Source organism: Dysidea avara, chromosome 1 (genome assembly GCF_963678975.1).
Source record: "Dysidea avara chromosome 1, odDysAvar1.4, whole genome shotgun sequence".
Classification (NCBI taxonomy): domain Eukaryota; kingdom Metazoa; phylum Porifera; class Demospongiae; order Dictyoceratida; family Dysideidae; genus Dysidea; species Dysidea avara.
In genome coordinates, this window is record NC_089272.1 from 12,191,475 (window position 1) to 12,205,345 (window position 13,871).

The 13,871-nt window shown below is 37.1% G+C and overlaps 3 protein-coding genes across 26 annotated transcripts in view; 2 read left to right on the forward strand and 1 right to left on the reverse strand.

Moving 5' to 3' along the window:
- Nucleotides 1–13,871, forward strand: part of LOC136256582 (AMP deaminase 2-like) — a 264,091-nt gene that overhangs the window by 142,859 nt on the left and 107,361 nt on the right. The gene's annotated exons all lie outside the window — the stretch shown is intronic.
- Nucleotides 2,485–13,871, reverse strand: part of LOC136256562 (uncharacterized) — a 396,868-nt gene continuing 385,481 nt past the window's right edge. Inside the window, exons 18-26 of the mRNA XM_066049542.1 lie at nt 13,007–13,849; nt 12,824–12,880; nt 12,447–12,755; nt 8,499–8,573; nt 8,117–8,413; nt 6,076–6,381; nt 3,198–3,260; nt 2,871–3,147; nt 2,485–2,824 (exon numbers count right to left, since the gene is read on the reverse strand). Of these exons, the coding sequence (XP_065905614.1) occupies nt 2,809–2,824; nt 2,871–3,147; nt 3,198–3,260; nt 6,076–6,381; nt 8,117–8,413; nt 8,499–8,573; nt 12,447–12,755; nt 12,824–12,880; nt 13,007–13,849 (2,243 nt within the window). The 3' untranslated portion in view covers nt 2,485–2,808. The remainder of the gene's footprint in view (nt 2,825–2,870; nt 3,148–3,197; nt 3,261–6,075; nt 6,382–8,116; nt 8,414–8,498; nt 8,574–12,446; nt 12,756–12,823; nt 12,881–13,006; nt 13,850–13,871) is intronic.
- Nucleotides 9,988–11,408, forward strand: LOC136256705 (uncharacterized). Its single transcript, XM_066049716.1, has 3 exons — nt 9,988–10,214; nt 10,266–10,358; nt 10,410–11,408. The coding sequence occupies exons 1-3, from the start codon at nt 10,079–10,081 to the stop codon at nt 11,012–11,014; spliced, it is 834 nt and encodes a 277-aa protein (XP_065905788.1). The 5' UTR covers nt 9,988–10,078; the 3' UTR covers nt 11,015–11,408.

The following is a 13,871-nucleotide window of genomic DNA, read 5'->3' on the forward strand; positions in this document are numbered from 1 at the left end:
ACGACACACTACCGTGTGTCTTGATCAGCTAGAAGAAATCACTTTGTAGAGAGTTCAGCCACAAAGAAACCACCATGTAAGAGAGTTCAGCTGCAAACAAATCACCTGTAGAGAGTTCAGCTAGGAACAAGTCACCCTATACAGAGATCAGCTAGAAACAAGTCATCCTGTAGAGAGTTCAGCTAGAAGAAGTTACATTGTAGAGAGTTCAGCTACAAACAAACCCCCCTTTAGATAGTTCAGCTAGAAATAAGTCACCCTGTAGAGAGATCAGCTAGAAACAAGTCACCGTGTAGAGAGTTCAGCAGAAGAAGTTACATTGTAGAGAGTTCAGCTACAAAGAAACTACCATGTAGAGAGTTCAGCAGCAAACAAATCGCCCTGTAGAGAATTCAGCTACAAACAAATCACCCTGTAGAAAGATCAGCTAGAAGAAGTTACCTTGTAGAGAGTTCAGCTACAAACAAATCACCCTGTAGAGAGTTCAGTTAGAACTAAGTCACCCTGTAGAGAGTTCAGCTAGAAGAAATTACATTGGAGAGAGTTCAGCTACAAAGAAACTACCATGTAGAGAGTTCAGCTGCAAACAAATTGCTCTGTAGAGACAAACAAATCATCCTGTAGAAAGATCAGCTAGAAGAAGTTACCTTGTAGAGAGTTCAGCTACAAACAAATCACCCTGTAGAGGGTTCAACTACAAACAAGTCACCCTGTAGAGAGTTCAGCTAGAAGAAGTTACCTTGTAGAGAGTTCAGCTACAAGAAACTACCATGTAGAGAGTTCAGCTGCAAACAAATTGCCCTGTAGAGAATTCAGCTACAAACAAATCACCCTGTAGAAAGATCAGCTAGAAGAAGTTATCTTGTAGTGAATTCAGCTACAAACAAATCACCCTGTAGAGAGTTCAGCTAGAAACAAGTTACACTGTAGAGAGATCAGCTAGAAACAAGTTTCCCTGTAGAGAGTTCAGCTAGAAACAAGTCACCCTGTAGAGAGATCAGCTAGAAACAAGCCACCCGTAGAGAGTTCAGCTAGAAGAAGTTACATTGTGGAGAGTTCAGCAGTTTAGCTGCAAACAATTCGCCCTGTAGAGAATTCAGCTACAAACAAATCAACCTGTAGAAAGATCAGCTAGAAGAAGTTACCTTGTAGAGAGTTCAGCTACAAACAAACTACCCTGTAGAGAGTTCAGCTACAAACGAGTCATCCGGTAGAGAGATCAGCTAGAAGGGTCACCTTGCAGAGAGGTCAGCTACAAAGAAATCACCCTGCTTCATCTTTTCTTCTTCCTGTAGTAAAGAAAAAATGACAGGTTAAAAAGCCCTAAAGCCGGCCATAGGCCGGCTTTGGGGTATACAAATACAAAAAGAAGTGAAATCTAATCCAAAACAGCCAAGCTGTAAAAAAAGAGTGCGGCCCTGAGAAAGGCTATGGTGAAAAAAGATGTGAAATCCAAGGTGGCGGCCAAGAAATGACTGTGATGGTAGGTTAATGGTAAAAATTTTAATAACAACAATTCAGGTGAATTTGGTGACTCTTGGTCTTGGCACAAATTTCACCTGAATTATCGTTATTAAAATTTTTACCATTAACCTACCATCACAGCCATTTCTTGGCCGCCACCTTGGATTTCACATCTTTTTTCACCATAGCCTTTCTCAGGGCTGCACTCTTTTTTTACAGCTTGGCTGTTTTGGATTAGATATCCTTACCTTGACATTACACTGATTTATTTAAATTGAACATATTTTATAATTTGTGACTGAATCTTCAGGAATCCCACATGTTAACACACAAGTCTAATTTTACAGCAGAATTGCAATGGGTAATTAAAATGTTTACAAAATTGAAAAAAATCCGTGATTTTTTAAGCACTTGTTTGACAATGAAGAAAGGTGATAAAGGCAAAAGCCTTGGTAGTATTGTGATTCCCAAAGCAAGAGGAGTTTGAAAAAATCTTTGTTTTGTGTAATTGTATATTCCCAAGGAGAGGGAAGATACGCATTAGCCTTGCATTGGACGAGCAGTACATTACCATCTTTTTGTCATGTTTTTGCTCTCATCTTGGTCGTAGCTAGGAAGGGCCTGAAAGACACAACATACCCAGCAATGGTTCGCCTGTCCATGGAAAACCCAGTGGTTAAAGTTGCATCTCTGCTGAGGACTGCATCCATGAGTTATGATCATTTGAGTATGTGCCTGTAGTTTATTTTCCTTATTAATTGTCACAGTACAAAATCAATTTTTCTGTTGTTGCTTCTTTAAAGTATTGTACTTCAAAATTTCTAGAGCTAAAACTTTGGTTGACCAATCCTTTGCAATTGGCTATCTAAAATGTAATAAATGGAATCCAAGAAAAATATGCTAACATGTGGAGTTCTTTCAGATTCGGTAACATCTTGTGTTAATTTTATTTATATCACAGCGGCTGTACACATGAACATTATAATTAGTGTACATGTGTTGTGTTAATAGTGAAATCAGTGAATGATAATAAACTATTGTAATATGAAGTAACATATAATATATTGTACAAGATGTATTACTGTTATGAACATAAAATTGTGTATGAATGATCAAATGGAGCATGGTGTGTTCTCATTACAATAAGAAACTAGTTCTAAAATGTAAAGTGTTAATTAAATTCCTAACTAATTTTTTTGGTCCCTACATTACTTAGCTACACCTAAGACTACAAAATATTACAAAACAATGTTATGTTGTCCACACACAATATAATTAGTACCTATGGTAATCTAGTTACTGTCACATACTTATATAGTGCATGTGTAAATTTCCAAACTGACTCTACTGTGTTGAGTGCCTACACAAATTACACATAAAATCATAAGGAGTAATAATACACTCACATTTTTATAACATCATCTTCAATTTGTGTGGCAATGACATGTAATTGTTTAGTGTGCCTCACAGCAGCTAGGAGCACTGTCCACGTCTTAGGGCCACCATGATCAGTAGACAGCCATTCTTCCAGTAAGCAGAAGCAGCAATCTAATGGAACCTGTTTGTATTTATCCCTAATAGTGTCAATGTCATGAGCACTAAAATTTAAGTTGTAAGCTAGCTTGTCCCAGTGTGCTGCAACTTTATGGTAGACAACATTCAGCAGTTGTTTCATTGTAGGCTCTAAAAACACTACAACTACACCTGATATGTAGTGAGGGTATTGTACTAACCTTGATCAAGTATTTCTTTACTATCTGATGTGCTGCTGTGATCAGGTGAAGTGGAGTGGTGAACTATATATAGTAAGAAACATGGTGCAATAACTGAACTGATTAAAGATCTAGCCGGCATCACCCATGGCATCACATTTGATTATTTTTTCACCAAGAACACAAAGCTACATGAATAAACTACCTAGATTTCATAATCAAAAACAACTAGACTTTTGAGTGGTGAGTTTTGCTAGCTACTGTTGCTAGCTGCTTTTTCCAACCACAGTGGCAATCCGTACAAGCATTCTGGGCACAATGGAGCTCTGGCCAGCCTGGGGATGGCTGAATGTGGCTGTACAGCTCTGTACATGGTGTTAAATAAAGACCTGTGCTGTAAATTCTATCTAGCCAGTTTTGTAATCAGAATGGCAAATAACTTGGCTCCTTTAGGCCTTCCTGTTTAAGTATATTTTAGAGCATTGCTATGACTGCTATATGAAAAATAAAGTACAAGGCATGCGGCCAAGATACTAATAAATATGAGGCAAAGCCGGGTGCTTTATTAGCATTGAGGCCAAGTGCCAAGTGCTTTATTTGTCATATAGCATGAGCAAGGCAATTCTTTAAATGATTCATGGAATTTTCTAGTCGTGTAGCTTCACCATACACTAAGAGTTGTAATTAACACGCGTTGCACGAACTGTTAGCAGCTTGAATGCACACAAACTAGTTTAACAAAGTAACTCACACATAGTTCACCATAATTATTTTGGCATAGTAGATGTTCATCATGTATTTTGGCAGGCTATAGTCAAAACCCACAATCGATTCTGTTGTGACACATGGTGAAGTATTTCTGTGATATCTCCAGGACTTTCCCATTTACATTAGCAAACGTAACAGCAACATTACCTTCTCCCACCCATCATCGAAGCATTTAGGTATGTCTATAAAAGCAATCCAGTGGTAGAACTCGTATTGGCTGGGGTAATTGATCACTCAGCGTGGCGAGGCTAACAGTCTTCACTGGCTTGAGTGATTAGTCTACTGGCATGAGCATCGCAGGATATTAGCCTGCTAAGGCATGTGGGAAACTGTGCTTTATTGTCCGCAAAGAGTGCTTTATTGCATAAAGCAATAAAGCACTCTTTGCGGTACAATAAAGCATTGTTTGCCCTAAAACGTATTTTATGAAATTTAAAGTACACCTTTCCCTTTTATCTTGCCCATGCAAAGTTCTACAATTTTTTTAAAATAACCCTCTCCACCTACCCCTTTTCGAGCTGGTCTAACACAGTCAACCTTACTACCTGTATCTAAAATAGTGGGAAATTTAGCTGTTGCCTACTTTTTAGTGCTGAAACAAATAGCAATTTGAATATTTGTGGGACAAAATGACCGAATATTCGATGATTGTTTAGGCGGTCATGCTTTAAGCGCCGTTAAAATATATTATACAAATGGTTTGTTTATAACGTGCTGAAGAACACTAAGCTTATGACAGGAGTTACCATGCAATGTTTATTGCTGCTTCATATGGTATGCGAAGGGCTGAGCTAATTGCACCTGATATACGTGACATTGTTAATATCGCCATAAACCAAAGGGGTTTTGAAAAACCAAACATACCATCTTAAAACTTACACTAAACCCAATTCGATTATCCAGTAAACCCCATTCAACCCCACCGTTTGCTAGATTTGTATTGGGTGTATTGAGGCTCATGTGAAATACCAAGTTCAACTATGCAATTAAAGCAATAATTTTACATAACGCCTAAAGCGTAACCACCCTCCTCTGCTTTAAGCTTATACTTCTACAGAATAAGTGCTGAAATCTTTTGTTAGGGAGCAAGGTGAAGCCCAAGAGCTATTTCTATCTTTTCTAAAATAAAAATTTTACAGTATAGATATATCACTTCATTCACAATCTTAAGTTTCAAGGTTGACTTTTCCATCTGAATACAGTGTACAAAGTGCTAACGACCATTAAAATAGTGTGTTAACAAATTGAATAGTGTCATACTGACCAAATAGTCAACTAACCGAATAACTGTTTCAGCACTAGTACAATACAATAGATGCTCTGGAAGGCAAGAAATTGGTGTAAAACAAGTGAAAACTTGGTACATACATGTAGCTTCAATCATCGATGACCTACAACACACTGAACACTTAAAAACCAGCATTTCTCAATACTTTTAAATTGGCAACAAGACCAGTTTTTCCGGACTGGGTCTAGAGCTATGAAACTGGACAGAAGATCATAACCAGTTACTGGGAAAATTATAACTGCTGGTTATCTGGTTAACTGAAAATTTCTATAATTTTTATGCTGGACTTAGTTTTTAAGCTACGTGCACCTTAAAATTTATAGTTGATTTTACTTGTAGTGGCCAAAGTAATAGGCAACAAGTCATTATATGTAAGTTGAATCATACAACAAATGTGATATCAATGCTGAAGAATGAAAATAGTACCCAAACAATACATTTTTGAGTGAAAATATTAGGGATTGGTAATCCAGTGATGATAAAAAATAACTGATAACTGAATTTATAAAAATAACTGGTCAGTTAAACGGTTAAGTGTCACAGCTCTAACTGGGTCACATTTGCTTTACTAACAACTGGTCACCATGTCCGCCACTTAGCTCAGTAGATACCTGTATTTTGCAAATTAATTATGCAAATTGTATTGTATAAAAGACAATTACTGATAAAGAAAAATTAATGTAAGTGCAGAAAATGATGGAGACATAGTATAATGGCATTAAAATTAATACTATTGTCACAAAACCATTATTTTCACAGACATAGCCATGCTGTGCCCTGATTGTTTATGGATAGATTCTTTTCTGCATGCTTTTAATAAAGTGTCAGTATTTATGTATATACCTTTGAAAGACTCAATTTCACTTTTCATTTCAGACACCACTTGAATACTGGCAGCATTACCATGATCTTCTATTGTTGTGAGGAAAATATAAAAACTTTGAGTCTGACCAGCTTGTAAAGATGATGAAATCTTCCTCAGAACATAAACAGCCTGTTTAACACTTGCAGAAATAGCATGGAGCTCTTCTATTTCAGTTGTGTTGAGTAACTTTTTACTAACAAGATGAGAAGATAAGGTAGCAACTGGCAACACTGATGCAAGGATCCCATAGAATTTAATGAACACTTCGTATTCTTTAATGGCATCTGTAAGTTAGAGAAAAAAAACATAGTACACTGATTAAGGTGGACACTGAATTAATTTTTGTGTAAGCAGTACGTACAGTGTATACAACCTAATTATGCAACTCCATTTCAGTTTGCACACCAGACAAAAGCAAGTTGATCATACCATTGGGTAACTATACTATGACTGCTGATTTTAACCCTTAAACTACACAGGCTGGTTCGGAGTTAACTATGTGACAGGAATAAGTGATACAAGGAATAGGATTTATAGTATGGTCTACCTCTTGTACAGGTTGTGCACTTCAATAAATATGACTGTGTGATTATCATAACTGCTAATAACTGAGACTACAAAACTTTTCTCATGCTACTTTTATTGTTTAGACAATGGCATGCAGCATTTCCTTTGATGTGTGGAGGTGTCTTATTTACAAAAAACCTGGTATCACATGTATCACTGGTAAGACACCTGACAAGGGACCCACCGATTATGCTGGCATAATAATGAGCATAATAGGTACCTGAAAGTATTGAGCATAATGCTAGCATAATATGCAGAACACTTGTGCATTACCATAAATTCTTGTTTTTGCTACAGAAAAAGATTGATATACTCTAATAGAACAGTCAGAGAATAACAAGCAAGGATTTAGAGTCTGTGCTTCAACGACTTACTGTTTTCCCATAAAGTGCAAATTTAATTTTAAAAAAACATGGGAACTGAGGTATAAATATTTAGAATATTGAGCATTAATTTAAGCATAATAGGCAAAATTTTGGGCAGGTCCTTACACCTGATTCAATTAGGACAACCACAAAGTGACCCGCAGTAATGCAATTAGCCTCTCTTGTGTATTTAGCATATCAGCAAACACATAGGAAATAATGCGATTGCAAGTGGATTGTAAGAAAGAAATTACACTGAGGTATGCTGTTATCTGTGGCTAGCTCAGTGGGAATTAGACCATTGTGGTAGCTGGTTAATAAAAAGGCCAGTACCGTAATTAGTTGTTTTTTTTCATTGTAAGATAATTTTTGTATGCAAAATTTGTATGAAAATTTCTTACACAAAAATTTTTACTGAAGATCGAACTACTCTAATAGAGCCATCACTCAACCAAATCACATGAAAATACTTTAACACAAAAACTAGCTTTTCATTCATCAGAGTTTCCATCATTTAATTCAAATGGTCAGGCAAGATAGACAAAATTTTATGCTGATGCTAAGTTATGTATCTAGGTTGACTGTTTCATCAGGCCTTGTACTAATTGGCACATGACTGCTTGTGTGAAGCTTTAAAATTTAAATCCACTGTGGACAGTATTCATTCTGTAGAGTGTTCGATTGGCCCTAAAATTGCAGTGATACCTCACCATCCAAAACCGGTCAGCGTCCTTGATTTTTGTAGCAGAAATTGGACTTGTTGTGGCAGAAATTTCCACACTTTATATATATATATATCACTATCTTTCATGCTTAATACGCCTATAAAATTATGCTGGCATAATCCACAGAAACCTACCATTTGATACTCACCTGCCACACTTCACTCTATGCAATGTGGTACTAAGCATCTATCTAAATGCTGTATTTAGTGCAGGAACACCAGTGATGAAAAATTCAAAATGAGCCTGCCACCCTTGGCAATTAAAATCTATAATACCATCTAATAACATTGCTACATAAACCTCTGATGTGCAATTTACAATGAATTTGTAATATACACCAATAATATACTGACATACATTACCTGTAAGTGATATTATTCCACTTTTAATCTCAGATACCAATTGAATACTAGAAATATCACCATGGTTTTCTATTAATGACAAAAGAGAATGAAAACTTTCTGTGAACCCTCCTTCAAGATGTGCTGCTATCTTTCTCAGCACAAAAGTAGCTTTATCAGTACTGTTATCAATAGCATCAAGTTGCTCCTCTTCATTTGTAGTAAGTATCCTTGCAGATACAAGGTGATGTGATAAAGAAGAAACTGATAGTACTGTAGCAAGTCTTACATAGAAATATGTAAAAAGTTCATATTCACCTGAAACAAAGAATACAGAATACATTTGGTACATATAATATGGTGGATGTAAACTGTTAGCAGTGACATTATACTTGAATCTTACCAGTTGCAGAAGGAGATCTAGGATCAGTACTAGGAGACTGATAATTCTTACCCTTGGTGACTGAATCAGTTGAACCTGCAAGGTGCATATTATTATGATATCACACAACACAGCAAACTGTAGAATACATGTTTGTGCAAGAAATACAGTACTTGTGAAATGTTTATAAGTGTTGATCTATGTATACACACAATTCTGTATAATAGCCAACTGTAAAATTTGATTATCACATACATCTTGAAGTAGTATAGTGCTAGTGTTGCACCGATAATCGGTTCAATAATCGGTATCGGCCGATATAGGCTACTAGCCGATTAATCGGTTTTGATTAAATCAAGGCCGATGTTAATCTCCACTGCGCTGTGTAGTATAATGATGTGGGGGAGGCTAGACATAAGTTATTTGGCATTTTAATCAAGTTATGTGTTAATGTTAGTGACTACAAGCCATGCCCATAATAAACAGTCAGGGTTTAGGCCATGCCCAACAATACCAACAATAAACTGAGGTTTTTAGGTTTCTATGTAGTACCAGCCACTTGTCTCAACTGTATAGCAGTAGTAAAATGTACTTAAAACCTGTTTACCATGAGTAACTTTTACTTGTGGTATACATCTATCTAACTTTACATTTTAGCCTAGAATGAGCTGTATATCAATGGTTATGTCACTAATATGAGCCATTTAATAATGGTGAGGATGAGTGTTAGTGTTATTAGTGTATATCGGATCGGTTATCGGTATCGGCTAATTATGTTGCTTAATATCGGTTATCGGAATAATCGGCTAATTTGGATATCGGTGCAACACTAAAGTAGTATACCTCTTAAGTAGGGACCCACTGACTATGCATAGGTGCCTGAAAGCACTGACTAGGATAACAGGTAGAACACTTGTGCAATACCATATATTCTTGCTTATCAAACACATACCACAGAAAGAATCTATGTACACTAATAGAACAGTCAGTAACTCTAATAGAATAATCAGGTACCTGACTGTTCTATTAGAGTATATCAATTTTTTGTGTGACATGCACTTTGACAAGCAAGGATTAACAGTATGTGCTTCAGTCACTTCTCCCATAAAGTGCAAATTTACTTGGAACCATAGTATAAAATATCAAGCATAGTAGTTGTAAAAGTTTTGTGTAGTGCAGCATAGCATTATAGATAAAATGATGAGTATAATCGGCTGGTACTATTCAAAGGGATTTGACACATAGAAAAGTTGAAGTGGATTGCTACCCTTTAGTTGCAAAAGACATCACATTGATCATAAAAACATGTTAACCATTAACAATTAATTCTGCAGTTCTCAGACTTTGAATGTCACACAGACACACCATATACTATCATAGTACAAACAAGTTTTCTTTATTAACCCTTAAACGCGCACGCGAACTTACGAAATATTGCACTGAAATCGCAAGGGCCATTTAAGTGGCCCACCATATTTGGCACAGAGGTGCGCGCGCTAGGATTACGTGATCGTGAAACGGTTTAGTGCAACGGAAAGCCACGTTTCTGGGCTTTAATTCGAGCTCAAGAACTTTGTGCTGTGATTAAAGATAAGCGAGATATGGATGAAAATACTGTTGTTGATCAACTTTTCTATAACGACACCGACGATGACTGGAACAACTCGGACGAAGAGGACTCTTTTGTCCATGGAGAAGACTCTTTTGTCCTTGATAGGCTTACCAGGGAACAAGACGGTAAAATGGCGGACAGATGAATCGGTCCTATCACTTCGCCTGCCATTATAGATGATTATGGCGATGTGGAAGAAAATGATCGTGAGGAAGAGTTCAGCAACGACGAAGAAGACATCTGGGAAAAAACAAACGATGATTATGAAGGTATAATGCTTTTCACATGTTTTATAACTTGAGTCCTGCTTCTTCTAATAGCTGATGTGAGCTATTGTGAAGGTCATGATGAGTCAAGCCATCCTGGACCATCTGGGCTACATAGTGGAGTGAGTGATGGTGGGATGGGTAGCCTGGAAACTGAATACCCCTGTAGTGGTTCTCCTGTGGCTTACCATGGCTCTCCTGTTAGTTCTTCCCTACGTTCTCGTTCTTCTCCGCATGCCCCATTTTCACCTAGTGATAGAGGCAGGGACTACTCACCATCTCCATCTGATCCTTTGTCTGGTAGAAATAGAGGTAGAGGGAGGGGTAGGGGTAGAGGAAGGGGTAGGGGAACCGTGTCTCCAATGGATCTTGTGCCTAGTCGAGGTAGGAGGAAAGGTACTGGTAGGGGTAGAGGTACCGGTAGGGATTTGGCTATCGATAATGCTTATACTCTAGAGTGCTGTTTCACACCTGTGAATGATCGTAGGACCATCAAAAGCTTTAGGGAACAACTGGCTACTAAACTTTTATGTCAACATAGCTCACGCCAGCATGGAGGACGTCAATCACAGGCTCTTCCACCTCAATCACCTGCGAGGCTTGAGGAACGCCATTTCATAGAGAACCTTGGGACTGACGGTGACTGCAGTGTGTTCTGACCGGAAGACACATAGAAAACGTACTAAGTATGGCTGCGTAAATTGTGGAATGGTTCATTTGTTCTTTGAAAATTGTTTTAAGATATACCACAACAAGGAAAACTATAAATAAATAAGGGGTGTATGCTATTTACTGTGTCTTAGACTTTTTACAGGTTCAGCCGATGTACGTATATAGTTTAGATGTGTTGACAGTATTACTGTATCTGTTTAGTTATGTACAGAGCTGTTTGTATTCAGGTTTTTCTACGATTGTGGTTTTTTTTCTCTGAAATCACTTGGATCGGTGGTTTCTAAATGAGGCAAACCCTTTACTGAGTAAAGATCCCAGCTCTTTAGTGTACATATTTCATGTACATTTTGTTTGAAAAGTTTTTCAAATTCTAATGCTAATAATAATACTTTATGTTTGATGAACAGTGCATGATAAAATGGATTGCTGTTGGTATTTGATTGACCAGTCACCAGAATACGTCTTGGCAGCACGTTGAAACGCCACAGTGATTGTGTTGGAGTTCTTTGTTACATGCCTACAGGGTAAAAATAATTATGAGAATACGACAATTTTTTTTCAATTCACAACTACCTGAGAGTTGTAGCTATGTCAATGGAATTTCACTACCTTGTATCAAGGGTACCACCCTTTCTAAACACCAAGTGTTGAGGCGAATGGACAGAGGAGCTGCCTACCATGATGATTATTTCCAAATGATGCGCGTATTGCTGTGGATAAATGGAGAAGTATTATTGATAAAAACATAATAATAATATTGGATAAACCCCAGGTTATCCACCGTCTGTGTACCAAGTTACAAGCTGATACATCAAGGATTTTCACAGATACAGTCGTGTAAAGACGTGCGGTTACTTCGCACAATTGTGTGAATACCACAAGTTTTTTCTAAAATTCATAAATACCTGAGAGTTGCAGCTATGTCAATGGAATTTCACCACCTTGTATCAAGGGTACAACTCTTTCTCGACACCAAGTATTGAGGCGAATCGCCAACGGAGCCACCTACCATGACGGTTATTTCCAAGTTATGCGCATATTACTTCGGATAAATAGAGAAGCATTAATGATAAACAATTGATAGTCACGATGGGTAAACCCCAGGGTATCCACCATCTGTGTACCAAGTTTCAAGTTGATACGTCGAGGATTTTCAGAGATACAGCCTTGTAAAGACGCGCGATTATTTTCGCGAAAGTAAGCATAAACTTTCGTGCGTTTTCGGTGTAATAAATAATAGGGCCATTATAATGGCCTTTGCGCGTTTAAGGGTTAAGAACAGAAACCATTCATGCACATTATGTATTTATGTTAGTTACATGTGTCATTGGTATAATTACTTTTATCAACATAATTCACAGTACAATTGTTTACATAGCACATTCCAGTACACAACTACAAAGGCATGTGCAGGCTTACTAGTGATGATTCCTTCTTTCACTAAACATTGTTTTATTTCAGCTGTATAATTAGAAGTTTCAGAAAATTGACTCAAAACATCTAACAACTTGTTGTAGGTCTTGGGAACTACTCCTCTACTAGAAGTGATCCAATCCTCAAACAATGCAGTACAACACTGTTGGGGATCACCCTTGTGTTTCTTCTCCAATTCTTTCTTAAAAGCAACATCATATTCTAAATAAACCAGTACCACATGCCAATAAGCTGACACTTTTGGTACAATTATATCATTGATCAGTTCCATATCAGAAATAGACAACTTTTCAGCTAAATAAGAGGTCACATAATGTATGATAACATCATTGTTATATACTGTAGAAGTTTTAGCAACTTACAAGTTGAAGCTGCATGTTGTCCAGTAGCACTGCTGGTTATAAATGGGTAAGGTAAGCCTGTGTGTAGCAATATAGTATTAAATGAAGGAAAATACAACAGCTTGGTAAAACACAATTATTGTAAACAACACCGATTGTCATGAATACAATGATATAACCAAACAAGCAATATTATCCACAAACCTCTACTAGCAGCAAGTTTGTGTGGTAGTTGTGGATCACTGAGGTAGTGATGTAGACAATCAGCTGCCAGTAATGCAGCAGTTGGCTGACACACCCTATCATACTTACTCTCTCCTAAATGACCAATGGTCTTCACTATCATAAAATGGATATTGTTTCTCCTGCAGTCATCTGATAAATTTGCAGTTCCATCCATATCAATACCAATAATGTCATCTGAGCAAACACTTACTAGGTCTAGTTCAGTGATATCATCATTTGAACAATTCCAGCTAAGAATGTTGCCATGTTTCAAACAAGGACTTGACAGATTGGCATCATTCAAATGTGATACAATTTTATTATCTTTTCCTGGCCAGTGTGGTGGCTGATTAAACCACTCATAAAAGAACTGTGATGTTAAGATGGAAGATGTGTCTCTTTCTAGTTTACCATGATGATTAAATGCTACCATATACAGTTTTGAGGATACTAACACATCCCACATCTTGACATGTCTCATTATGCCATATGCTTCACCAACAGCAAATACTGCACAAAGATTAGGGAAAGAGTTAAATACTATTCTTGTTGCAGTCTGCAAAGTTCTTTCATTCAACATAACAGCAGTTACACAAGAGCCAAATCTTCCAATGATACAAGACATATTACTATGTAGCATACAACAACAAAGTTTACTGTTCTTAGATGGGTTGAGATAAGTTAACACAGCAAGTTTAGCATGCTCACTGGTTGCTACAAGTACAATTTGAACATCCTGTAGTATTGCATCACTACTAGTCATCTGTTCAATGTCATTTTTGTCACTTGTTCTGCTCAATTCTTCAACAGTTACAAGATTTGCTATAATAAAAAGAAACACTAA

Excerpts from the sequence above, each read along its gene's own strand:
- LOC136256705 (XM_066049716.1), top strand. The coding sequence starts at position 10,079 with ATGGATGAAAATACTGTTGTTGATCAACTTTTCTATAACGACACCGAC. Across the intron at positions 10,215-10,265 it reads GCTTACCAGGGAACAAGACG|ATGATTATGGCGATGTGGAA; the intron begins GTAAAATGGCGG and ends CTGCCATTATAG. Across the intron at positions 10,359-10,409 it reads AACAAACGATGATTATGAAG|CTGATGTGAGCTATTGTGAA; the intron begins GTATAATGCTTT and ends TTCTTCTAATAG.